Here is a 24,869-nt window from a genome sequence, read left to right as displayed (position 1 = left end):
GACATGATACTTACCTCCACTGTCGTACTTTGTGCATTGCAGAGGATGGCCTTGATCAGAAAGACCTTAAAGAAGTGACCAATCTGGAATGTCTACATCACATGATACGCAAAAAAAGCAACAACACAGTATTTATGTATGACTTGTACAATGTCATGTAACTACCATGGCAGCAGTATGGGGACTGCGTTTTAGATCAGACAATGTTTCTGCCCCAGAGATTTCAGTGCAGCTACAGACTACATGATGTGTGAAAATACCATGCAACAGTACTTGAAGAATAAGAGGATGTGTGGTGTAGGTTGCGAAGCAACACACATAAAAAGTATTTAGTACCATCAAGGCAGCCTATCTTTGAAATAAACATTCTAAGGATAGTTTCCTATACTGTTGTGGAATGCATGTAACCTCCTCATAGTTTCTTGTAGTCACATTATATTACACACCAATTATCTTGTTGCATGATAAGTTGTCAACTTTAAACGTATTGCACTTTTTCTTTACCAATTAGAGTTGTTCAGAATTGAAAATGCCTTAATGTTTGTGGATTAAATACCATGTTCTTGTTAGTGCTAGCAAGAATCCTTGATGGTGTGCCATTACTCCGCTTTGAAGTTGTTCAACTTAGCCATCTCAACATAGGAGAGATAAAGGTAGTGTATTTTCAGTTTTATATCTTTTTTTTGGCTAGCAGTTGCAAAGCGGTCATACTGTGACTGTCTTGTTTGACACAGGAATGGCTTTCAGCCATACAAATTCAATGGCTTACATACATGTATTAGAGATGAATTTATAAAATGGTGTAGGGTGAAGAAGGAAAATATGTGCTCACTCACTCACCATCCAGTTTTACGGTCAATGTTCCCTGTCTTGCAAGGATTGGACATTGCGAGATGTTGATGATAAAGTACTGTTATGAACTGCTCATTACCCCTTCCTGTTGGCGCATGTACAAGGTGGAAAGAGGGGTTTTAAGGGGATAGAAAAGGTCCAAGTATCATACAATAGTTGACATCATGCTACATCATGGTTAGTTTTATTTTATTTTGCACATGAGGCAGGAGAATCTGCTAAATAATTCAATTTAAAAAAGTGCACAATACTGCACCAGTGAGTGCTGTTACTAGTATTTTTTCATCATTGCACACAACATATTGGACCCAGAAAAAGTACACGGAAGACCAGAAGTTATTAAAAATCCTAATCAGGTCAACCTCAATTTAAGCAGAGCTAAAATACATGTACACATAGAACAATGACTAACAATGTAACATGTTTGTAACATAGATTATCCAGGCATCAAACCACTTGTCATCTTCGACTGTGTCTTAATTATGTACTATGTAGCTGTTAGATTAATTCTGGAACGGTTTCATATGTTGGAACCTAAATCAGGAACATGTACAATAAACAGGTTTTTGCTTATGTTAATAAAATGCCACAATGACAGCTGACACAGCTCTATAATGAATCAAATATGCCTTTGTCCATTTCTTTTATGAAGATGGAAGTATTGTTCCTTATATTTTCAAACAGAACAGCTTGATTGATGCCTGCTTTATACACATAATCATGATAGTGAGAAAATATTAGTATAAAGTCCATTCCATAACAATTGGCTAACATTTAAACCTATAGATAATCACTCATTTTCAATCTTAAGTTCATTTCAATTTAAATGTATTAACATATCAAACAATGAGGTGTACATGTACCGTAACATGAACTTACTCTTAAACTAGTCTTGATATCCACTTACTCAAAATATGATCTTTACAAACTTATCTAAGTTAGTCTTGTATATTCATTGTTGAGAAGTATTCTCCATGTTGAGATGTTAGTTATAATGATAAGTAGTAATACGTATTTGAGTATAGATACTAGGCAAAACAACACAGACAAAAATTGTGGTTTACTTAATTCATTGTAGCTAATTGTAATGAATCAGTAAAGATACTAACACAATTATTGTTGACTAGTTACTTTAACATTCCTCTGAAAAGAAACATAGCCAAGTTAAACCTAACTCTAATATAATATGAATCAATCAATGATGTCTGTTTCCAATTAAATGTATTCTACACTTTCGCTAATGACATCCATTTGCAACGTTTCATGAATTTTTGGCAACTAAACCACTATGCAAACAACAACAAAACTGTTTGCAGCATAGAAGTTTTGTAGATGATGTCAAGTCCTTAACATAGGATTAAAGCAGGATTATATATATTCGATGATTATTTTTGATAATTTTTTGATGAGCACAAAGTCCTTAACTTGCTTAATGTTAGATGCTGGTCAGTTTAAACCACCACAGCAAGTGTCAATTGACAGAGGTCAATGAACTAAAATGTTTTAACTCATCAAGATTAGCTCATTCTGCACCCCCTAGGAAGCCTTTTTTATCTCCTTGACAATTACAGTTAAAGCTGATAGCATCAGAATTTCTTGTAACCAAATTGCCAGTCTTTAGCATATCGGTTGACGAGAGAGCCCATAATATTGGGGGGTGGCCGAGGCCTAGCTTGGGGAGGCATCGGTACAGCAGCATTGATGACTGTTGCATCAGACCAGGAGCTCTCCGAGGTGTAGCTTGTTGTCTCGCTGTGTGTGTCGTCAGTTGTGTGAGAACCTATCTCAAATGCTATCTCACTCCTCTGCGATGCGCTGTCATCAAAGACCTCCTCGTCATCTATGTTCTGCTCGGTGGTGCTCTCACAGAAGAACGTGAAACTCAGATGGCTCTTGGCATCATCATCATCTGAGGTGAAATCAAAGTGGAAGTCCTCTCCATGCGTCTCAGGACCAAAAGCCATGCTGTATGCATCTTCATCTGTGCGACCCATGCTGAATCTCTCCCCTATGTCTATGGACTTGACGCTGCGTGTGCTCACAGACTGCCTTCCATCTATTGATGGTGTGATGGCGTCCAGAAGGGCTTGCAATGCCCGGGGGTCGATCACAGGCCGGGGGAGACGGTACTGGAAACAAAAGACCAGTCATTAATTTATTGGCTTACCATTAGGACATGAATATACTGTACAATGTATGGCAATACAATGTACATGTATTCTGAGATGTATTCTGAAAATGATACTTGTTCAGTCATATCTGCCCCATCCTCCTAACGCCCGGTCCCCAACGGCATTAACTTATGGGGCCCTGCTTTCTCATGCCCTATCCGTGGTTATTATGATTGTCGCCATAAACGAGCTGTCAACCAATCAGAGAATAGGCCTTTCTTGGGCTTGTTGATGTCGCAAGCTGTCTCCCAAAGGCCGCTGGGAAGCTATCAGCCAATCATGTTGCGTATTACATGGCTCCATCCTCCTACGCCCGATCCCCAACGGCTGACTGCCCATATATGGGCAAGCTCATTAATATTTATAAGCAGGGCGCTCCCTAACTGGTCTGATTGCACAAGAAAGCAGAGGTAACACAAGTCGTTTTGACACGACTGTGGTCCCTCTGCGTAGGAGAATGATCTGCCCAAGAAGACCACTCAGGACCAACAGAATCTGGTCTATTAGGACAGATCATCACACTATACATGTTCTCAATTCTTGTGTGAATGCTATAAATTATCTCTAATGGACTAACAAAAAATGGTCACATTGGCCAGGTTGTCCGCATGTAGAGGTTGTCACTTGTACAACTTTGATTGTAGTGTTCTTTTCTCCTGTTACAGTGTGTTGTAACTGTTCTTAAGGAAGGGAAGGTCTGTGAAAAGGGTCTTGAAATGTAGACTGCTAAATCGAACAGATTTGACTATAGTTGCAACTGTACTGTACTTACCCTCATACTTGACATGAAGATCTCCTCATAGAGCTCCTTGTCCCTGAGAGCCCCGGCCACAGAAGACGTGCTCCTGATGGTGTGTGATGCAGACTTGTGCCTTTTGCGCACCCCGGGAAGGAACCTGGTCACCTGGATGTCGTACAAGTTTTCCTGGGAGTCTGCCTTGTCTATGGCTGATGGGTCAGCCAGCCAATGATGACTAGGCTTGGCAAATGTTGGCCTGAGGAAGGAAACAGTTTTTAAGTATCTTCCATGCAGGCACATATGCTGTTATGTCTTAATGACAAGTGAAGGAATGATATTTTCCTTCAAAGCAATACAAGCTATTGTATGGGTAAGATGGAATTTTTTTCCGACTTGAATGGAAAATAATTTTGATTGGAAACACAGAAACGGGAAGTATAGAGATACAATTTTTCTTATCCTTTCTGAGAAATTACAAAGCATAAGTGTGGTCTGTGAAAATTCCTGTCAAAAGCATGAGGGTCCTTACTTGTATTTCTTAGCCTTTTCCTCCAGTGTCTGATTCCTCAGGACAATTATGAAGATGCCAAGGATCAAAAAGACAGCAAAGAAGCCTGCAGTTGTCCCGGAGACGACTGTAAGGAAAAGACATACACTGTCAATTGTATTCATTCGCTAAACATTGCCCTTGTTGATTTGTATCTAATATTGTACAGATTTGCTCCACTTAATCTTAGAAGATATGTGAACATTCTGTACTTTATCAACTCAAAGTTGGTTTGTAGGCAAATAGAGTTCATTCAAAGTTTCTTTTCAGGCACATGGGGAGATGGAAATGTGTGATTATGGAATGGTGCTTGATAGTTTTCAGTATTGATGTCACGTTTTTGTCTTATTCCTAGTCTAGACATTTTCCAGTCCCAAACTTATGACATGAATTTGAGTGGCTTACCCGACACAATGTTGATCTGGCATCTCGCTCCAGTATACTGTAATGGGCAGCTGCAAAATAGTACCAGTAGCACAGTATTGAGTTTACAGACTGGCAAAAAAATGAACATCAAAAACATGAATGCTGTTGTGTGCATAGCATTGTATTCCCTTACTACTGGTATGAAGAGAAAATCAGAGTTAATCAAAGTCAATGATGTATTCTTCAGAATCAGAATGTCTTCAACAGCCATGCTTTCCTTTAGGTTACTGACTAGAACGGCAACAAATTGAAGAAGGAAGTCACTACATAAGAACTGAAAACTGAAACAATACCTGCATGACTTTGCATTGTCCTTAATGGAACAGGAACCTCCGTTCTGGCAGTACCCTTTGTAGCAGAAAGCTGAAATAACAACAACAATCTTTAATGTCCATTGCATTTTGTTAATCTGTTTTGTGAGATTCAGTTTTGTCCCTTGCAATTTTATCAGCACAACTTGAATCACACATCATTGAAAGCACCTGACATACTACAAGAAATCTGAGTGTGTAAATTGAATGTGCAGAAAATCAGCAGCAAATCAGACAAAGTGAGATCTGGTAGGCCAGTGCTTAACATGCATTTGTTTTCTCCTACCTCGATAAGTAATGGCAGACACATTGAGGCCCAGAAGGTTAATTGAGGTGTTCTTTGCTCCGTCGACAAATGCCTTGGTGATGTCTGCATTGGTCAGAGCAGCCAAGGGATCAGTTGACAATATGGCGTTGGCAATGACACTTCCGCTTCTGAACTCTGTCGTGGACACTGACTGGAATGCTGAGCGGATGGTCTGGTTGAAGTGGGTCTCAAAGAACATGGTCAGCTGCAGAAAAGAGTAAGTGAGTTATAAGACATGGAATTTTTTGTATGTGCTTCTTATGAATTAGTAATCTCTTGTGACAGAGAAGTTGAATTCTTTTATTTGAAATGTTCCTACACTAGTATCTGTCAGTTTTGTTTCTTTCCTCCAACAAATGAAGTGGAAAGTGAGAGATATTTGTTAGAATACGTGCCATCTTATTTTGTTAGAACATAAATGTCAATGTTGTCAAAGAGGGAATGTTCCCAACTGACCGCCAACTCTATCTGCCTCCTCACATTCTTGTACCCATCAGTTCTGCAGTCGCTCATGTCCGAGTTGAAAACAAGACCTCCGAAGGACAACTCCAGTCCAAATCCAGCAGATTCATCTGAAACAATATAAAACATCCATTAATATCATACCTATGATGGTAGACCATGAGGCCCTGGTAACAACAGACTACATGTACAAACCAAAGTGATACTATTATATAGGTAGGTAACAGAAATGCTCACCTATTTCACATATGGTACTGCCATCTCCGCTCCAACCTGTTTTGCAGCGGCAGAAGTTGTGTGTGCCATTGAAGACGTAGTCTGCGTGCTCGTGACAACCTGTATGGCACTCTGTTAGGGAGAAGAATGACGATATGTATTTTAGATACTAAGTCTTGTAGCAATTAAAACTCACTGTCAAATTATATGTATTGGAGACTTATACGTATCAAGCCAATGGAAAGAACAATGTATATGTACTACTATTGGTTGCTGTGGGTTGCCACTAACATTTTTTGTATTGGACAACTACATATTAAGGAAATAAAGTTTTCCTAATGAAATTCTTAAGACATTGTAATATGTCTTAACCAGTCCGTAAAAGTCTAAGGTTTTGAATGTTACCTATTTTAATACAGGTGCGTCCATCTGCGTGGAGCTTGTAGCCGTCCCTACAGGAGCAGTTGTGGGAGTCCTGAAGACTGGTGCAGAAGTGATCGCAGGGGGAACTGTCACACCAGTTCTTTGCTGAAAGGTAAGCAGAAACATCATGAAATTCAATACATTTGCACAAAGCTCATAGGCTGAGTAAAATTAAGTAAAATTAATTTTAACGTTTTCCTTGTAGAAAGGGATGTACATGTACATTTGTATGACTAAGACTTGCAGAGAACTGACTAATAGAATGTGTTTGCTTCTGCTAAAATCATGATAGTGACAAGAAATTTTTGCTTTCTCATTCAACATTACAATGTATATTAGTGTTAACTTCTTCTGAGTATGGTTAGCAATGTGTCTTCACTGTTGGGGCTATTTAGTAATGGACATTTTTTTTACACTTTATTCATTGAATGAGGGGAGTACACAGTATTGTCATGATGATCAATCATACCTATGCAAGAGACGCTGTCATTTGCCAAAACAAATCCAGGGGCACAGATGCACTCGTAGCCGCCCAGGAAATTCCGACAACCGACTTTACACCCTCCTTGTCCGCCATCTCCATTCTGCAGGCACTCGTTTATATCTGTAAGAACGAACAACACAGTTACAATCTTACAATATCTACGTGAAAGTGTAAGTTTCTTACCAGATACCTCAAGACCAAGGAGTATCATGCATCTCTGATCATCTTCATATTGTCTAAAATTTAGGTTACATTATGAAAAAAAAACTTATCTGGTGGTGACTATTGCAACTGCCACAAAGCAATGTGGGCTGGCATTCGTTGGTAGTCCTAAAACTCAAACCAGTATAATAGACAACAAAACAGAAGGCTGTATAAATTTTACAGGACTCAACAGTGTAGGATTAGGTGTGGGGCTGTCGCAAGGACATGTCCTTCTGTCCCAGGATGGAAATTCACAATTTTTGATAAAAAAATGTGAACCTCAAAATGTTATAAAAGAAATATTCACAGCATGGGCTTCCAAACAATAAGCGAGATGGAAAAAACTTAACGTTTCAGACAACCCTATTAAATTGGATACCAGCAGCTTGTCAAGAAATGTGTGCTACATGCACTAATTAATCAAATTTTGACAAACCTCCACACAGTGATCCATCTCCTTCGTAACCCGGGTTACAGTCGCAGTGGAACCCACCAAGATCATCCCTACAGACGGCATTGCTTGCGCAGTCGTTGGTTGTGTTGGCGGCACACTCATTGATGTCTAGAGGGAAAACAGTAAACTCATCAGAAGGATTGCAGGAAAAGTGGTGAGATAAAACATTTTACCTACCTAGCCTCTTGACCTCCAGGTCGTTGGGGTTAAAACATTTTACATATCTTCTAACAGTATCTGTGCATGAATGAGAAAGGTAAATGAACCATAAAGATATACTTACTACCTAAACTACTTACAACTGTTGTGTATTGATAGGAAACAGGATAGCAACAGAATCTATGCAGATTTATAAAGCCTTAGACATGTTGTATACCAAGTTTTATAATACCAGTCTACTAATGGCCAGGACAGAAACCAGTGTTGATAGTAATCATAGTACAATGCTTAACTTTCTTCCACTACAAAGGTGTATGCACAGATCAAATTTTCAATGACCACTGCTGTCTTCTTCGGGATCAATAATAAAATGTATTTTCTAATCACACATGTATATGCTCATAAATGCAACCTGTTCATACAGCTTTTCTTATTTTCATCAGGTTTTTCATAGTCTCTGGCTATTGCTTCTTCATAGTCTTGTAAGTAGCCTTTAAAATGTCAAAATGAAAAAGGGCTTACTTATGCAAGTCCTTCCATCTTAGAAATTAACAATAAAGTCAAGTCAATCTTATTGCGCAACGATTGTAACAGGTACAATGTATGGCAAGTAACATATAAAAGAGATGTGTCTTACTTATGCAAGTCCTTCCATCTGTGTCCAGGTGGTAGCCCTTCTGGCACCTGCAGTAGAATGACCCCTGGGTGTCCTCACACTTCTGACTGCAGTTCCCATTATTCACGCTGCACTCGTCAATGTTGTCACACTTTCGCCCGCCGTGCAGTGTTGTGCGCTGAAACCCATCCTTACAGATGCACTCATAACTGCCGGGGGTGTTGCGGCATTCCTTTGCATTCTCATCACAAATGTCAGTCCCAAGAGTGCATTCATCTATATCTGTGGGGAAAAAATGTATCGTGGCATGATGCTTGCATATTGCATCTAAAGAAATTCTTTTGACCACATATGATGGAACAAAACTTTCGTTTTCCCCGGTATTTCACATTTTAGTGATATAGTTACATACAATGTAAGAAAATGTTTTTCTTGTTCACATTCATAAACTTCTAAATCCTCTTTCCCACCACCCCATTTTCACAATACCCGTTTAGCTTTCAGGTAAAATATGCTTTATTTCTAATCAGTAAAGTTTTTTATTTTCTGAAAATAAAGAACTTGTAACATGTAACTTCAGGATGCACATTGCTAAGAAAAACCATCTCCGGTACCTTGACAAGAGTTGTTTGCCTGTAGTTCGTAGCCGAAGTCACAGACACAGAACTCAGCTCCAGTAGAGTTTGCCGCACACCCACCAATAGGTTGTGGATGACAACTGTTATTCACTGAACAGTTATAGAAGGCTGTAGGAACAAAGAAATATGATGTGAAATTTAGTTTTACATGAATGGCATAATTGCATTTTGACTCTTCACAATATAATCATAAAAGCTAACAGCAAAGCCCTGCATTATTTGTAGCACAAAAGCCATCAAAATGAACACAAAATATGTTCTGTTGTGATGTATGGTGCCTTTGGTGAAGAAGAAGACAAATGTGAAAAAACCATACTTACGAGTACATGTCCTGGCGTTAACATCAAGGTTGAAATGGGGATGACACTGACACTCGTAGTAACCCACATGGTCGACACAGAGATGTTCACATTTGCTTCCAGCCTTGCATTCATCAAGCTCTGTTTTGAGGAGAAGTACAACAATTGCAGTCAGCCGTTGGAACAACAATGTTTTGAAAACATCTGATCCGTGATTTGTATTGTTCCAAAAATGAGTACTACTGGAGCAAAAGGAATTTTCAAGCACATAAACAGTAAAGAAAACTGAACAACAAGACTGTACCTATGCAAGTTCTGCCATTGGAATGAAGTTCATAGGCTGCTCCACACTCGCATTCGTGTTCTCCATCTGTGTTGATGCACTGTCGGTCACAGCCTCCGTTGTTCACAAGACATTCATTTATATCTGCAATGCAGTTAATGTCAGTTATATTATGTAACTGATTCAACCTATGAGAGCTGCTGGAAACTTGAAGATTCAAATATCAACTGAATTGTCCTGATAAGTTTATGTTCACTAATATCTTTAGATGAACTCCAAGTTCAAAGCATTTTTAATATAGAATATGTTAAAAACATATGGCACACAAGAAGCCCTTCTTAGACAACAATTCAAATGTTATTTGATTTTATGTCAATGAAGGTTAGACATCCAGGTAATAAGATGAGCAAAAAAGCAGTTACTTAAGCAACTGAATATGAACAGCATCTGTTGTTTTTATTCAGTGACACAGTTTAATTGATTTTGTCCTATGATGCCAACTCACCCGAGCATGTTTTGCCATCACTTTGAAGCTCATATCCTGGCAGACAGCCACAAACATATCCACCGTCCGTGTTGTTGCAGTAGCCATGGTTGTCATCACAGTCGTTTGGTGTGGGCTGCCGGCATTCATTGATGTCCACACACACATGGCCGTCCAAGCTCTTGTGGTACCCTTTGAAACAGTCGCAGAAGTACGAACTCGCCGTGTTGATGCAGTCGGCATTCACACACTGGTGCGCTCTGGTGTGGTTCACATCCAGCATGCACTCGTTCAAGTCTACAGCATGTTGAAGTATGATCATGTTAAGATTCAGTTTTGTCAATGGTGAAACCCTGTATCTCATTTTCTATGGCCTTGGGCCTCCAATAAGAAACCTCCTTGGGGCCACACAGGCCACTTCAATTGGGGGCTAGTCCACTGATAGTGATGTGTGTTCAACGCCCATAATTTTTGCTTAGGAACGAAAGCAGTATGTACCATCAGTGTTACACTGATGGTACATGTCACTTTTTGGTAATCTCCAAGCAGATTCCTCCGGTGGCATAAAACAGTAACATAAGCTGGGGAAGGACTTTTGGTACAAACTTTCAGTCTTCTGAATTCAAGGCAAACACATCACTGGTCCATTGCAATGTGTTTTTTTTGTCAATTGTGAAAATGGCATTTCATCCAGCAACAATTCAAATAGATAACACTTTATTGGTAGTTGTGGATCTTTCAGATGCCCCCATCAATGTTGCACACCTACCCTCGCACTGCTCGCCATTCCCGATCATGTCTCCCGGACACGGCCCACACTCGTACCCGGTCTGGTTGGCCATCAGGGGAGCCGGCTGGTCTTTACTTACTTTGGCATTGTTGATTAGTGCTAGAAATGTGATAAAATGACGCAGATAAGTTGGAAATAAGTTACAAATGTCAATATGACTGGAGATTTTAAAGTTCAGAACATTTGAAATTTTGGCGCCAAATTTCTACAATACAAATGTATGTCCCAAGTACAAGAATTGCCACATGCATTTATAGGACATATGACAGAGTCAGTCTGGATCTTCACCTTGTAACTAACATGCCCCAATCCAACTATATGAGTGAACTTGTTTACAGTTATCACAGTCTTGATCGGGGAATGATGAAAGTAACCTGACTAAATCAAGAGTCACTAGTGAGGCCTCGTGAGTTGGAGGTAAAATAAGAACCTCGCGCAGAGAGAGCCTGTGTAATGCAGGCTAATTATAAAACCTTTTGACTGATGTGAGTTGGAGACTGATATGTGAATAGAGTTTGTACCTTGGAAACAGGGGTTGCCACCACAGCCATCTACGTCTTGTTCACAGAACTGTCCTCCCCATCCGTTGGGACACACACAGGCAGCAACACCAAAGCCCTCAGTCCGGGCTCCAACGTTGTTGTAGTCGCATGTTCCAAGATTGACGCAACCGCAGACCTATGACCGTGACACATGGATTTTTGTTTGATGTCACAAGTTTCTTAGTATACTGGAAATTTGTTGTTGCTTTCAGTGAATGATGAATTGCATCTAGTAATCTTATTGGGCTATATAATTTACATATCAATTCATTTTTTAAAATCTAATAACTATTGAACTACAGATCTTGTTCAATCACTAACGAAAGGTATCGGAGGCCACCTGAAATGTCTGACTGTTACCAAAATCTATCCAATTGCTTGTATTTGACCTTGCATATAATATTAGTCAGTCCCAAAGGCTGCTTCTCCTTGGTTCATATGATAATAAGTAAGTGTTTTATCTAGGGACATTGTGTGAGTGACCAATTGTAGTTGATCTGGTTACTCGTTCCAGATCAATCAAATTGTCAACTACTATGCTGTGCTCACCGTTATGTCTGGGGAAACAGTTGTTGCAGCGTTGAGAACGTCAGTAGCTGTCCAGCTGATAGTTGTCTTGTTCGTGCTTGTTGGAGTCCAGACAAAGTTAGCTGCCAGGCCCGTAGATTGAGTCAGCGTCCCAGAACCGCTCAGGGTGAAGTTCACCACGGGCTGCTCATCTGTTGCCCGCAGGGTGAGTGTGAATGTCTCGCCAACCTTAACACGTACTTCACTTGGCGCTGTCACATTGGGTGGATTATTTGCTGTAGAGAAAAGTTGTAGTTGATTTGCATCATTTGCATATATTTGGCAAAGAGACAGTGCTGAAGCAGACACTGATTAAAAAGTGAGGCAATGATCCACAAATACAGCATATTTGGGGCACATCCAAAACTGGTAAAACCGAGCACAGTCAAACTTGTACAAATGATTATCTCTATGTAAATCCCACATGTACGTGAAGTCGTGAACACTTTTTAATGGTCCCTCAGATAATTTTTCCCACTGACATAAACATTAAGAATATTATCTATACTTTTCGATAGTGACCACCTTTCTACATGATTTTATTGGTCCCCTGGACTCCTGGCTGGTCTTTTTGGGTTGGTATATAAGATGTTGGTTTAAACTAAGAAGATGCTTTTTATTTACCTAAAAGTGCGGTTGCTTGCTGATTTGCCAATAGTCCCTTGGACGTTGCCAGGCCTACTTCAATTAGACCTGTTACAGCAATGTCATGAAGACACTGTGTGTTGTTTTCCCCGCCACAAGCAGCAATGGCCTGGTTTTTAAAGGTGGTGTTCCCATCGAAGAGGGCATCCAGATCAGTGGTGAAGAACTTGGGCACAAAACTGTCGTCTCCATATGAAGCCGCTGAAGACCCGGATGGATACCGGGTGAAAAGTGTCACGGTGGAGACATCGACTCCTTGAAGAGAGCTGACATTCCTTAACGACCCTAGAAAAAATAGCGATTATTTATTTTATCGTATCATGGTACATGTACCACTTTTTTGGGTATTATAGTGCACTCAAAATAGAACCAATTGTATTCTTCAGTATTGCCATAATCTAAAATGGTCTCAGGATAATGCTGTGACTTAAATAGGGGCAGTTGATAACAAAAATCTTCCTTCAAAGACTATTAGACAACAAGACAAGTGGCTTTTGCTCACCATAGTAAGTTATAAACAAAAGTGAACTGTATTTAAAAAAATCCAATAGGTGGTATCTTTTATATCTTTCACATTTTGAAATTTGCTGTAATTTTAGACATCAAGAATTTCAGCAACTGGACTGTTGTGACAACAGAGTTGCCACGGAAACAGTAGCCACTTACAAGCTTGACCAAAGGGGAAAATTTCGGAATCTTGAGGCTTTGTTGGGTTTGATGTGGGGTATAGAGATCCGCTGGGCAGGAAGAAGTCGTCCGAAGGGTTGCCGTTCAGATTTCCCAGGATCCCACGCAGCTTCCCAGACATCCCTGCCGGCATGCCCACCACGTAGCTCAGCAAGTTTTGGCTGCTCGTCACGGAGATGGAGATTCCAGACGGGAAGGACACGAGAACGCCTGTCAGATTCCCTGCATTGTCTAGAAGAGAAAGACAATTTTGCAGTTTAGATGTTTGATCACCTAAGAATTATGACCCATATCAGTGAGGCCTTTTACCAAAGCATCATTGGAAAGAAATAGTGGGGTACTGAGTGAGCCAGCCTTACTCAAGAAGACAAAAACAAAAGACGAAAATAAAATAAAAACAGAGATTTTGAAGAGAAATGTCTCTTACCATTCTGGGCAAAGACTCTTCCATCACCGAAAGTTTTTCCTGCAAGGACTTCTTCCTTCTGCAGTTCCACACCATTGATGACAACATAGAATCCTGGGCTGCTGCTGCGGAGATGGACTTCCACAGTTTCGGATGGTTGTTTAAACGCAATGCCACTGGAAATGGAGAGTAATTTAGTCAATAAATATCGATCATTCACTACACATACCATATCAATGTTACAATTCAATACACTTATGTGTGCAGAAACTGTTGAATTTGCATAATCTTAAGTTTGCAAGCCAAATGGATAAAAGGACAATAATCATCTGCACTCCTACTTTAAGTTGACCATAGATATGCGAGTGGTATTAAAAGATATTACTAAGTCTTACTTACATTACATAAAGCCATTCAGAAAATACAATATGATGCTCTCTCCTCTAACCAAAAGTGTCTCCTCTCACCTGTAGACAGTGCCTCTTACTTCAACACCATTGATGATGGGACGTTTGGTTCGCGCCTGCAGTTCGAAGCTGTGCGGGGAGTCGCTGGTGTTCCTCAGCAGAAGGAACTCACCGTGGCCGTTAAAGGAGAAGGAGGCGCCGTCAAGGGTAGTGATGTGGGGATCACCAAGGCCAGAGGCTGAAAGGTTTAATTGTATTTTTCGTAAGTGCATTATATATATGTTCTTCAAGCATATGGCCTAGCGCTAGTTCAGTAGTAAGCCCGCTAAAGGGAATGTCTCAGAGGCATCATAAATACAACAAACTTGAGGAGTTTATTTCCAATTTGGCTGACTCGTAGGGTTGGTGGTTGGACCGAACCAACTCAACATAGGGGTTGCAGTCTAACCAAATACATCATAAACCAACATAGGTGGCATAGGTAATGTACATATGTTGTAAATTTTGATCCAGGAAGCTTGAAAGACATTTTATAAAGCAACAAAGTCAATTTTTGTTATCATAATCTTACCCTGCACAGTTTGACGGTAGTTCTCTGATGACGCTATCGCTCTCTTCCTCCTGAATTTAGCACAGAAGTTATCATCACCAGACATCTCACAGCACCAGGTTTGAGGCAAGTAGTCATTTTTGTAGTAGGAACTGTTAGTGTTCATATCCTGGGGGGCAGATGTATGAATTATGCCATTATTGCAATAGGTCTGTACAACAATTACAAGTACATGCACAACAATACTGATAACCAGTACGAAAAAGTATGAATGCTGAATACAAAATAGATAAGAGTTTTGGTACAGTATCATTTAGATTCAATAGTCTCTTAATGGAATATAGCCTCACAGAGTGATGTGGATATGGTAGGTCATGTCATTATGTCGTATAAATGAAAGGATGTTGGACGCTTTGGCCCTTTACCAACTCGTCTCAGGTCCGAATTTTTCTGGTAGATCAATCCATCATGTTACAGAAATGAAACCCGCTACATATATGCGCCGACTAAGGTTTATGGTAAGTTCCAAGTAGAGGTCAGCATACCTTCCTGTACCTATGCAGGAACCCAGCTCCCGACCCAAACCTGCTGACAGAGTCAATCAGAGCTCCACGGTCGTCATAGCAGCACTCGTAGTTACCCCCTGAACAGAGAACATTGAGGATTCCAGGTATTGTATGTGACAATGTATCATATAAGAACACGTATACTCCACAATGTATTTAGAATGTCATGCAACAATACTAACTACAAGACTATCTTGCCAGATGTACCAAATACACCAAAAAGTGTGTACATCGTAGCACAGATGTATGTACTATAAGCTAAATGAATACCAAAGCCTGTCCTTGGTGCTGAATGCTATCCAACAACATGCAACAGCAGCCTTCGACAATTCATACCCACAAACAGACCAAATAGACACTTAAAAGGATAATGCCTCCCTTATTGGAAAAAGGAGCCACAAATTATCATATTAAAAAGTAACAAATGGATATCAACATGCACTTTTGATTATGAAATGATTGATTGATTACCGGTATCTTAGATTCTGAAACACACTGAGATATTTTACTGCTCTGGGAGTACAATGCACACAAGTAATATGATCAACCAACCTGTAGATAAGGCAAAGGCCTTGGAAAAGCAGTTGGTACTTGTTAAAATCCAGCGGCCAGCCTCAGCCCTTGCTTGGCTAAAGTATCTTGGACATGTCCCAACTAAGGTGGAGGCATACTCAGAGGCATCTGGCTCATCCTGAATGTGAATGAAAAAATAATAATATTTTGTGAATTTTCAGTTATGAGCAAAAGACAGAAGTACAATGTAGTACTTAAATCAAATGTCATCACAGTAATGATGATCTTGGATATAAAATCACAAAAACATTGTGATAGAATTCAGAGGTTCCTAAAACCACCTTGAAGACCGGTAGATGCCTTTCTGCCAGAAAATGTCTTGAGTAGTACATATCACAATCTGGCTATCCCAGGCAATATTGCAGACTTACTTTCAACTGGAAAAGTTCTAAATGATGAAACAGTAACAGTTATGCATGTACGAACCTTTGCCCAGTTGTCACATGCTAGCTTTGGATTGACGTAGTCATCTCCATTGTTGTCCACCTGGTAGAAAATCTGGCCTTGTTTCCCGGTAGTTGGACTGACTTTCTGGCTGACACGATATGCGTTGATGTCGTTGTTGCCGCGGCTCCACCAAGCCGAGTTCGGGTCCTCTATGGCATACGAAGTGCTTGGCGTCTTGACCAGGTAGCCTATTCTTGCAGGATAGCCATCACGGTAATAAACCAGAAGAGGCAAGACTGGGACCCATGTCATGTACCTGTCTCTGAACCGGTACATGACGTAGGTGTGGTGGTAGTCTGTGGCCACTACTGCTTGAAATGTGTTCTCCTGCAGAGTGTTCAACGGTACAGTTTAAGACAATATGATCAGTGACTTCACGATGAAAACATAGAAATCTAAATCAGTGTGCAGCTGCTGTAGAAAATAAAAAAACAGGTCCCTTTATACAATTTCTTGTAGATATATGATGTTTTTTCCTTGACATGAATGAAACAAGCACACGACAATGAACTTTTTCATTGACGATTTTGTAGCTTATAAAAAGCCTTGTTACCTCAGTACTGTCAGCTTGCCATGCAGGCACCATTTTCTGCCATGTTGCAATGAAGACGAAAGCAGCCGTGAAGCTCCCGGATGTTGGCTGGGTACTTCGGATGGCAGAGTTTACTAGGGCCGTCATAGTTTCATTTGCAGAAGTGTATGTGTTGAACCACACCTGTAACATACATGGGAATGGAGCTCGTCACATTTTAAGGCCAAACATTATTGACACTTGCCACTAAGTCTTGAATTATCTGTTTGCTGTGTGTTAAAATTTAGAATACTTAGGCAGGGCTCGAAATACCACCTGCATATGTAGGTTACTGCAGGTAAAATTGGAGCTGTGCAGGTATTTTTGGTGTCTACCTGCACCTAACCTGCACTGGTCCCTGTACTGGGCTTTATACATAAATATCTTATAATGTAGGTGTATTATATAACAATCCATATACACCGTGTATATGGATTGCTATTAGCTGCATTAACTGTTCCCACCCAAAAAAATAGCAATGGTTCCTGAACAATTTTAGTATGATCCATACTTCCTAAATTGGTGCAGGTAAAATCTGTCTGGAGCTGGTAATTTTCAATGTTACCTGCACCAGTGTAGGTATGCAGAAAAAAGTATTTTGAGCCCTGTTAGGTGTTCAAACAAAATATCCCAAAGCCCAGACTTGAAACAACCTATTTTGCTTCTTTAGCTACCCAAACCTATGAAGCAATGACATCCACAACACCATAAAAGAAACTACTACTGTAATTAAATTTCTACCTTTGGTGCCATCCCTGGCTGAAGTCCAGTGAAGCGATTGTTTGCCCAGAATGGGGAAAACACTGCACAAATGTCCGACTCCTTCTTCAACTCCTCGCTTAGTGGCCCTGGGTTCCGCAGGCTGGGAATTCCATAGTAATCCTGACCATTGGTGGCAACTATGATACCATTCTCTGTGACCTGTTGGTAATATGCAATGACAATGTGGAGTACTGTACATGAGTAAGTTTCTGTGATCTTTTTACTAACCAATTTGTATCTATTGGCAATGAAACAATTCATCACACTGGGTCAGGCTAGGCAGGTCATGCTGGTAATGGCTGACTCACAAAAATACAGTCAAAATGCAAACTTCTTTGTACAACCTGCATAAAAATCATTACAATATACATTATAATACACTACATTATAATACATTGTAAATAGTCACAGGAATTAATTTAATTATTATCATTTACAATGCATTGTCATGATAAAATTTCAAGAAAAATAATCAATTGCAATCTACTGTATAGTGGTGGAATAGATTTTGTCAGGACTACTTGGAAAATAATCATGAACATTATACCCAGAAAGGTTTCTACATCATTACAGTATAATGCCAAGGAGTGCTTTAGGAGAAACAAGGATACAAGGAAGAAAGATCCTTACACAAAGGTCATTGCAGAGTCCCCCTGGAACAGGAAGTCCATAGGGCACTATGATGGGAGAGGATATGGCCTCTCCATTCCCTGGTGTGATGCCTATTAGCTTGTCATTCACTGCCTCGCCAAAGGGAAACAACCTGTCCTCTGCAGGGAAATATGATAGATAGATAATGTTTAGTAATAGTTCTTGTCTAACATTAGTGTATTATTATATTATATATTATGTAATATTACATGTTACAGTCATTAAAACCATTGACTGATGGTACAGTACAATGTGGAATCCTCACACACACACACACACACACACACACACACACACACACACACTCTCTCTCTATCTCCCTCTCTCACACACAAACAAACCCACACACTGCACACACACACACACACACACATCCATTTATCAAATCATACATGTACCTCTACACTGTCCAACAAAGCCAGTTTCCTGTGGAGAGGTGCTGTGGTATCCAAGGTTACAGGTGCAGTTGTAGCTTCCTGCAGTGTTCACACAAGTCGCATGTGGATCACAACGGGTGGTGTTTGCTTGCTCCTGGCACTCGTCAATGTCTGTGCAAGCAGGTGAGGGAAAAGTTGAGCATCACTCTAAAGTCAAAGGATTTATAACCTATCTACAACTTCTCACCACTTGCACTAATCATTACATAATGTTCTTGGACTTTGATAATCGTAGCAGATTGTTTGTTTGTATAATGAATAAGGGATATATTAAAGATTCTGTTATTTTTCATGACACTAAATGTCAGGAAAAAGCTGTGTACTAGTGTAACATTACAGTTACTGTAGTATATTTACTAAGTATATAGTAGAGTAGATTCATCCCTCAAGCTACTGACATCTTTCACACTGCAGTCGTCCCTCAGAAAGATGTCTAGAGCAGCATAGTTCAAGTTTGAACTTTTATTCAGCCTGTTGGCCAAGTTTTGAACTTTTATTTAGCACACACACACACCAAGTGCCCTACCTTGGCAGCCTGTACTACCTTTTACTAAGGGTGTGCGCAACCTCCTACAAATATATCTAGGTGCACCTTGCGCACCCACAGTCACAAATTAGGTGCACAGAGGTGCATATGCATGTGCCCAGAGGTGCATATAGCCCTTGGGCTATCGATTTTTGCACAGTGAATTGGATGTGTAGTTTGTGAGTGTCTTTTACCTTCACATTCCATGCCATCTCCTTTGTATCCAGTAATGCAGGCACAGGTGTAGTCTCCGATGTTATTTGTGCATGTGGCAAAGTTCGGGTCACAGAAATCCCAGCCAAGTGCACACTCATCCGCATCTTAAAGAACAAAAGGTTGATCAAGAATTTTTGATTATCCTCATCAATTTTCCTACTTTTGTTGCAGGATTTTGGTTGCTTATAAAGTAACCAGATATACTGTAAATGCATCTAAGTTCGCGGTAGTGGGAAAATGGACTTTTTGCTGTGGTTTTAATTTCACAGAAGCACCATGCACTGTAGTCTCTTACTGTTATGGAAAAATTTTCGCAGTGGTTTTAAATTCGTGGTGAAGCGGCCGCCACGAAAACTGTGAACATTAAACCAACGCGAAAGTTTCTGCATTTACAGTATTATCACATTACATACAATCTATTCAAAGATAAAAATCCTTAACCAAAAAATACATTTATGCCTCTTCTGTCAGAGTTAGTACCTAAACCACCTTTCTATAGTTTTTGTTCCAATATAGAAAAACCAAACCAAAAGAGATCTCATATATGCCGTGCATGTGTTTGGTCAATCTCAATAATAATGATCATCATATCTTTTTCATCCTTTCAATACCATTGTACACTGTATGGTATGTCGGACGCATCATCCCTTTACGAATTCAACCCATGGATGCTACTATTAGACCAACTCTGCTTAAGACCTGATCAACTTGGTCTAACCATTAACCCTAGCCCTAACCCTAACCCTAACTCTGGCAGAGTTGACCAGGGTGTTGGGCCGGGCTGACTGGGCCATGTGGTAAAGAGCTGCATTATCCTGATCCCCATTGTACAAAATGTATGAGGTCATTCATTTGAAAATGCATGAAGTGCCCTACCTTGGCATCTGACAAACTCTGTGTCATTGTTACTAAGGATCATCTCGTAACCATGGTCACAGTAGCAGTCGTAGTCTGGGGCTGTGAGAAAACAGTTTCCAGCTCCGGAGGTCTGGGAGCAGCGGTCCTCTTCAGCATCACACCAGTCAATGTCTGTAAAGTGAAGCCAAAATCACAAAGTCGGTTTTGATGAATATTAATAAAAGAGCAATTTGTATTATGGTATTGGTCGTATAGTACACTGTAGCAACATCATCAAGGAAATAAGATGTTATTTCTTAGACCTTCAGTTCCTATATAATGAACCCTATTGTGAAGTTGTCAATGGTTACAAACAGCCAAACCAGGTTGATTAAAGCTAGGAGCAACTACCGATATTCGAGATGGACTGGCTTCAAGGGAAAAAAATGGTGTGTGTAGATTTTGTTTTACTCAATGCAATAGACACTGTTAGGTTCTGTGAAATAACTGCCGTTACTGAAACAGTCTTCAAAGTTGAGATTGTTTCAACCAATCTTTAGATTTTGTGGAAAAGTCTGTAGATTTTGTGGAAAAGTCTGGAGATTTTGTGGAAAAGTCTGTAGATTTTGTGGAAAAGTCTGGAGATTTTGTGGAAAAGACTGGAGATTTTGTGGAAAAATCTGGAGATTTTTCAACAACGCCTTTTTACATGAAAGTATTTGCAAAGATCAGCCACAAGCTTTAGTCTGGATAATCAGTCTGATGTTTGAAATGAAATAAGTCATCACCAACGCTAAGTAAAGATGAGTGGTACTTACGTCCTTTGGGGCAGTCTGGCAAGTCACAAGCCCGGAATTCCACAGAGGTTCCGTTGCACCAGCGACCGTTGCCATGGGGTGGTGGGCTGTCACACTGGCGTGTGCGAACTTGTGATCCCTGTCCACAGGTCGACAGGCAGGGACTCCAGGGACTCCACTCACCATACTGGCCGTCTAGCCAGAAACAAGTACAAATAGGGAAGAGTTTAATTAAGAATTAGTCTCTACTGGTCTTTGCGGATCACTGGACAAATGCTAGTAGTAGAAATTGGAGAGTGAATACCAGTAGTATGCTGTAGACGAACCACTATTTGTCCATGTAGAGGCTAATTCTGAATTCAATATTAGGATGAACATGTTTCCTCTTTAAATTATGTGTTCTGCTGTCTGATACAGGTAATAATATGATGATGGCAACATGGTTAATAGAGTTTTATGTTCCTCTTACCTATCACTCGAGTCTCACAGTTGTCGCCACTGTAATATACCGAACACCTGAAACAGCATTAACCACATAGATTAAAAGAAGGCTTTAGTTTTATTATGCATCGATCGTGAGGTTATGATGCAGTCTGGAATGACCCTTGATTGTACCATATAGATTACTTCAAATTTCCTTGATAATTTCTTTACTACAAAAGAAACCTTGCAAAGTGAACATGATCCACATTCTTGCTCTTACCCCAAATACCAATTACTCAAATACCAATTACTCATTGACAAGCAATATCCAGTGTAAAATCATATCCAGTTGGTTATAAAAGTAACTGGCGTATCTTATTTCCTGGATGTCTAACCTTTATTAAACTTATGGACGTGTTACTCTTGCAATAGCACATCTTGACTGAATTTAACCCAATGATGCAGTGCCATCACAAGCAAGATGTTAACAATTCATCGTGACATAATCAATGTATTCAACTCACTCGCAAGTCCTAGACACGTTGACCACTTGACAGCTCCCACCATTGGAGCAATGACTTGAATAGCAAATTTCTGCAATGAGTGTAGAGATGAAAACAGAAATTATCTTTTACCATAGTCTGATAAGTTCAGACAGGTTATAGAACAGCACAAAGGTATGTATGATAATCACAAAGGGGTAGAGAAACAATTAGGGTATGATGGACTAAGTGAGAATTGAGTTGAATATTTATCCGTACAGCATTCACACTCGGTCTAAACTTCCCAACTCAAGGCCACTCAGGACCAACATGAAGACTGGTGGTCAATATAGAAAAACTGTCAAACGAACCACCAAAAGCTGCTACATTGGCCAGGTGGTTCTTATGAAGACGAGGTCACTTGTACAGGTTATAGTGTACATTTGTTTTGTATTTACAGTTCCTGCTTAGCAACTGACCTGTTGTGTTGACATCCAGGCTGATGCCAACAGAAGACATAAAAGCAGCTTCCAGGACATCGTAGGTGATTCCGGCAGCCGGGTCGGTGGTGATCGTCATTTGTGCTATCAAACTACCGCTGGAAAAACCTGTTACAGTCACCGAGTACAGGTGGGCAGCAATGGAGGAATCGGAGTAGATGTCTGTCACCTGAAGGAAAGAGCAAAGCAGAAATGTAGTTGCAGTGTACAGTTAAGAGTCAGCTCCAGAACATGGTCATAGCCCTTTAACTAAATGGCCCAACAGATTCCAATGATAAAGATGCAAAAGCTGTCCTTATCAAAATATTAGCCACAAATATGACAAAGCTATGATCTAAAAAAGGAGGTTGAAAACCTCCTTGGTATAATCCATAAACTGGTCAATGTAAAAATTATTACTCACTGTAGATTCCAGTTGTGACTTGGTTGCCACAAAGTCATTAGACACACAGTCAGCCAGTGTAGCACTGTACGTCAAACCTGTGAATCTCACGGACTGGGAAAATCCACTTGAAACTGGAAGCAGAGGATAGTAAGATTAGACTTTTTTAGTCAAAAGCTTTTGAGAAAGCTGGCTCGCTGGCGAGAACTGGCAGGGGTGTCACGATGCTAAGCTATTGTCATGCAGCTAAAGTAGATATGTAGAAACTTGTACTTGCTGGCCATGGTAACTAAGTCCCTTCACTAAGATACAGTACGGAGATGTCACTAAGAGAGGCCATATTCTGGCAGACCTGATTATAATAACTCTAGACCCAACTACATCAACTATCTCTCATACATATCAAGCATTTCAGGGATAGAAGTAGCTAGCAGGTTCAAATGCACGACGTGTGATGGTTAAAATCATCAGGTTCTCACCAAGTTCACATTCCGTTCCATTGCCACTGAACCCCTTTCTACACAGACATGTTCCATTTGACAAAGCATCCGCATTCTCGTCACAACCTGAGTTACAAACTTTGGCCACTGTCGTCATCACTGTTGTGGAGCTGGGAGTTGTAGAAGGTTGTGGTGTCATCTGGGGTGTTGTGACTTTGGTTGTTGTGGCATCCGTTGTACTCATTGTTGTAGTCGTCATTCGAGTTGTAACTTGTGGTGTTGATGCAGTTATCTGCCTTGTTGTTTGAATAGTTGTTTGTTTTGTTGTCGCTCTAGGTGTTGTTACAGCTGTAGTGACCGTGGTTGTAGCCTTCTGTGTTGTAGCAGCAGTTGTCATTTGAGTTGTAACTTGTGGTGTTGAAGCAGTTATCTGCCTGGTTGTTTGAATAGTTGTTTGTTTTGTTGTCGCTCTAGGTGTTGTTACAGCTGTAGTGACCATGGTTGTATCTTTATGTGTTGTAGGAGCAGTTGTCCTTTGAGTTGTAACTGGTGGGGTTGTAGCAGTTGTCATCCTTGTTGTTTGAACAGTTGTTGGATGGGTTGTCACTTTAGGTGTTGTTACAGCTGAGGTTACTACAGTTGTATCCTTTTGTGTTGAGGGAGCCGTTGTTTCCGGTGTTGTTAACTGTGGTGTTGTGACTTTTGTTGTGGCTGCTGTGGTCCTCTCTGTAGTGGGACTTGTTGTCATTTGGGTTGTAATTGGTGGTGTTGTGGCAGTTGTTACCCTTGCTGTCGTTGTTTGGGTTGTAATCTGCGGGGTTGTAATCTTTGCTGTCGTAGAAATCGTTGTCGCTTGAGTTGTTACTTTGGGACTCGTAGCCACCACAGTTGTATCCTTTGTTGTCAGAACAGTTGTGGTACGGGTTGTTGCTCCTGGTGTTGTAGCAGCTGTTGTCACCAATGTTGCCTCTGTTGTTGGAACTTCTGTTGTTAGAACTTCTGTGGTTGGAACTTCTGTTGGACTTTCTGTGGTGACAGATGAAGACAGATAAAAATGAGATTATTGCAGGTGGCCCTGGGCATGTGGGCATATCTTTTGTATGAAAAATGGCCATAAATCTCAGAATAAATCATTCTGAAGAGGCATATGCCACAAGCATGAATTAAGTTCTGTGGGTATATGTCTCGGGCATCAGGAGCCAAATCTGTGTCAAATTTCAGGTTAGTTGATCCAAAAAGGATTGGGATGAATCGTATTGAAGATTCGACAGGAGAAGGAGAAGCAGAAACGCCAGGAATAGCAATATACATGTATTTCAACCCATTCCCGTGGTATGGGTGAAATAGAACAACATATTTCACTCCCATATCTATCTGTGGTGGAGTGAAATACAAACATGGCAAGTCTAGGAGTTTTACCTGTTGTTAGCAACGATGTTGGCAGTATTGTAGCAGTCCCTGTGGTTGATTCTGAAGTAGTGGGTTTGCTTCTAGAAGTTGTAGGCTGAACTGTGGTGTCTACTTCAGTTGCATCTGTTGTAACATCAGTCGTTACATCTGTAGTTCTGATTGTTGTTGTTGTGGGGGCTG

General features: G+C 40.4%; 3 protein-coding genes across 4 annotated transcripts in view; 1 reads left to right on the top strand and 2 right to left on the bottom strand.

The window, feature by feature from the left end:
- Nucleotides 1-109, top strand: part of LOC118423118 (transcription initiation factor TFIID subunit 12-like) — a 6,260-nt gene extending 6,151 nt beyond the window's left edge. For both annotated transcript variants that reach the window (XM_035831119.1, XM_035831120.1), the window contains exon 8: nt 43-109. In XM_035831119.1, coding sequence (XP_035687012.1) covers nt 43-78 — 36 coding nt within the window. In that variant the 3' untranslated portion in view covers nt 79-109. The remainder of the gene's footprint in view (nt 1-42) is intronic.
- Nucleotides 110-677: 568 nt separating this feature from the next.
- On the bottom strand, nt 678-10,940 carry LOC118423076 (neurogenic locus Notch protein-like). The gene is made up of 17 exons (XM_035831039.1): nt 10,845-10,940; nt 10,097-10,372; nt 9,613-9,735; nt 9,330-9,449; nt 8,986-9,117; nt 8,393-8,653; nt 7,579-7,704; nt 6,924-7,058; nt 6,437-6,559; nt 6,053-6,163; nt 5,810-5,925; nt 5,333-5,558; nt 5,029-5,098; nt 4,715-4,764; nt 4,292-4,397; nt 3,796-4,018; nt 678-2,981 (listed from the first exon to the last, which is right to left on the bottom strand). The coding sequence occupies exons 1-17, from the start codon at nt 10,915-10,917 to the stop codon at nt 2,439-2,441; spliced, it is 2,814 nt and encodes a 937-aa protein (XP_035686932.1). The 5' UTR covers nt 10,918-10,940; the 3' UTR covers nt 678-2,438.
- Nucleotides 10,941-11,243: 303 nt separating this feature from the next.
- The window catches only part of LOC118423045 (mucin-2-like), a 27,626-nt gene continuing 14,000 nt past the window's right edge, over nt 11,244-24,869 (bottom strand). Inside the window, exons 13-35 of the mRNA XM_035830940.1 lie at nt 24,699-24,866; nt 23,319-24,305; nt 22,861-22,973; nt 22,437-22,626; nt 22,000-22,069; nt 21,522-21,568; nt 21,074-21,247; nt 20,295-20,447; nt 19,397-19,522; nt 18,638-18,787; nt 18,219-18,358; nt 17,568-17,747; nt 16,809-16,970; nt 16,235-16,582; nt 15,788-15,926; nt 15,215-15,312; nt 14,691-14,838; nt 14,180-14,357; nt 13,734-13,888; nt 13,286-13,537; nt 12,599-12,904; nt 11,957-12,210; nt 11,244-11,543 (exon numbers count right to left, since the gene is read on the bottom strand). Of these exons, the coding sequence (XP_035686833.1) occupies nt 11,259-11,543; nt 11,957-12,210; nt 12,599-12,904; nt 13,286-13,537; nt 13,734-13,888; nt 14,180-14,357; nt 14,691-14,838; nt 15,215-15,312; nt 15,788-15,926; nt 16,235-16,582; nt 16,809-16,970; nt 17,568-17,747; nt 18,219-18,358; nt 18,638-18,787; nt 19,397-19,522; nt 20,295-20,447; nt 21,074-21,247; nt 21,522-21,568; nt 22,000-22,069; nt 22,437-22,626; nt 22,861-22,973; nt 23,319-24,305; nt 24,699-24,866 (4,823 nt within the window). The 3' untranslated portion in view covers nt 11,244-11,258. The remainder of the gene's footprint in view (nt 11,544-11,956; nt 12,211-12,598; nt 12,905-13,285; nt 13,538-13,733; nt 13,889-14,179; nt 14,358-14,690; nt 14,839-15,214; nt 15,313-15,787; nt 15,927-16,234; nt 16,583-16,808; nt 16,971-17,567; nt 17,748-18,218; nt 18,359-18,637; nt 18,788-19,396; nt 19,523-20,294; nt 20,448-21,073; nt 21,248-21,521; nt 21,569-21,999; nt 22,070-22,436; nt 22,627-22,860; nt 22,974-23,318; nt 24,306-24,698; nt 24,867-24,869) is intronic.

The sequence above is a fragment of the Branchiostoma floridae genome, chromosome 9, assembly GCF_000003815.2.
Source record: "Branchiostoma floridae strain S238N-H82 chromosome 9, Bfl_VNyyK, whole genome shotgun sequence".
Classification (NCBI taxonomy): domain Eukaryota; kingdom Metazoa; phylum Chordata; class Leptocardii; order Amphioxiformes; family Branchiostomatidae; genus Branchiostoma; species Branchiostoma floridae.
This window is presented reverse-complemented; position numbering and strand designations above follow the sequence as displayed.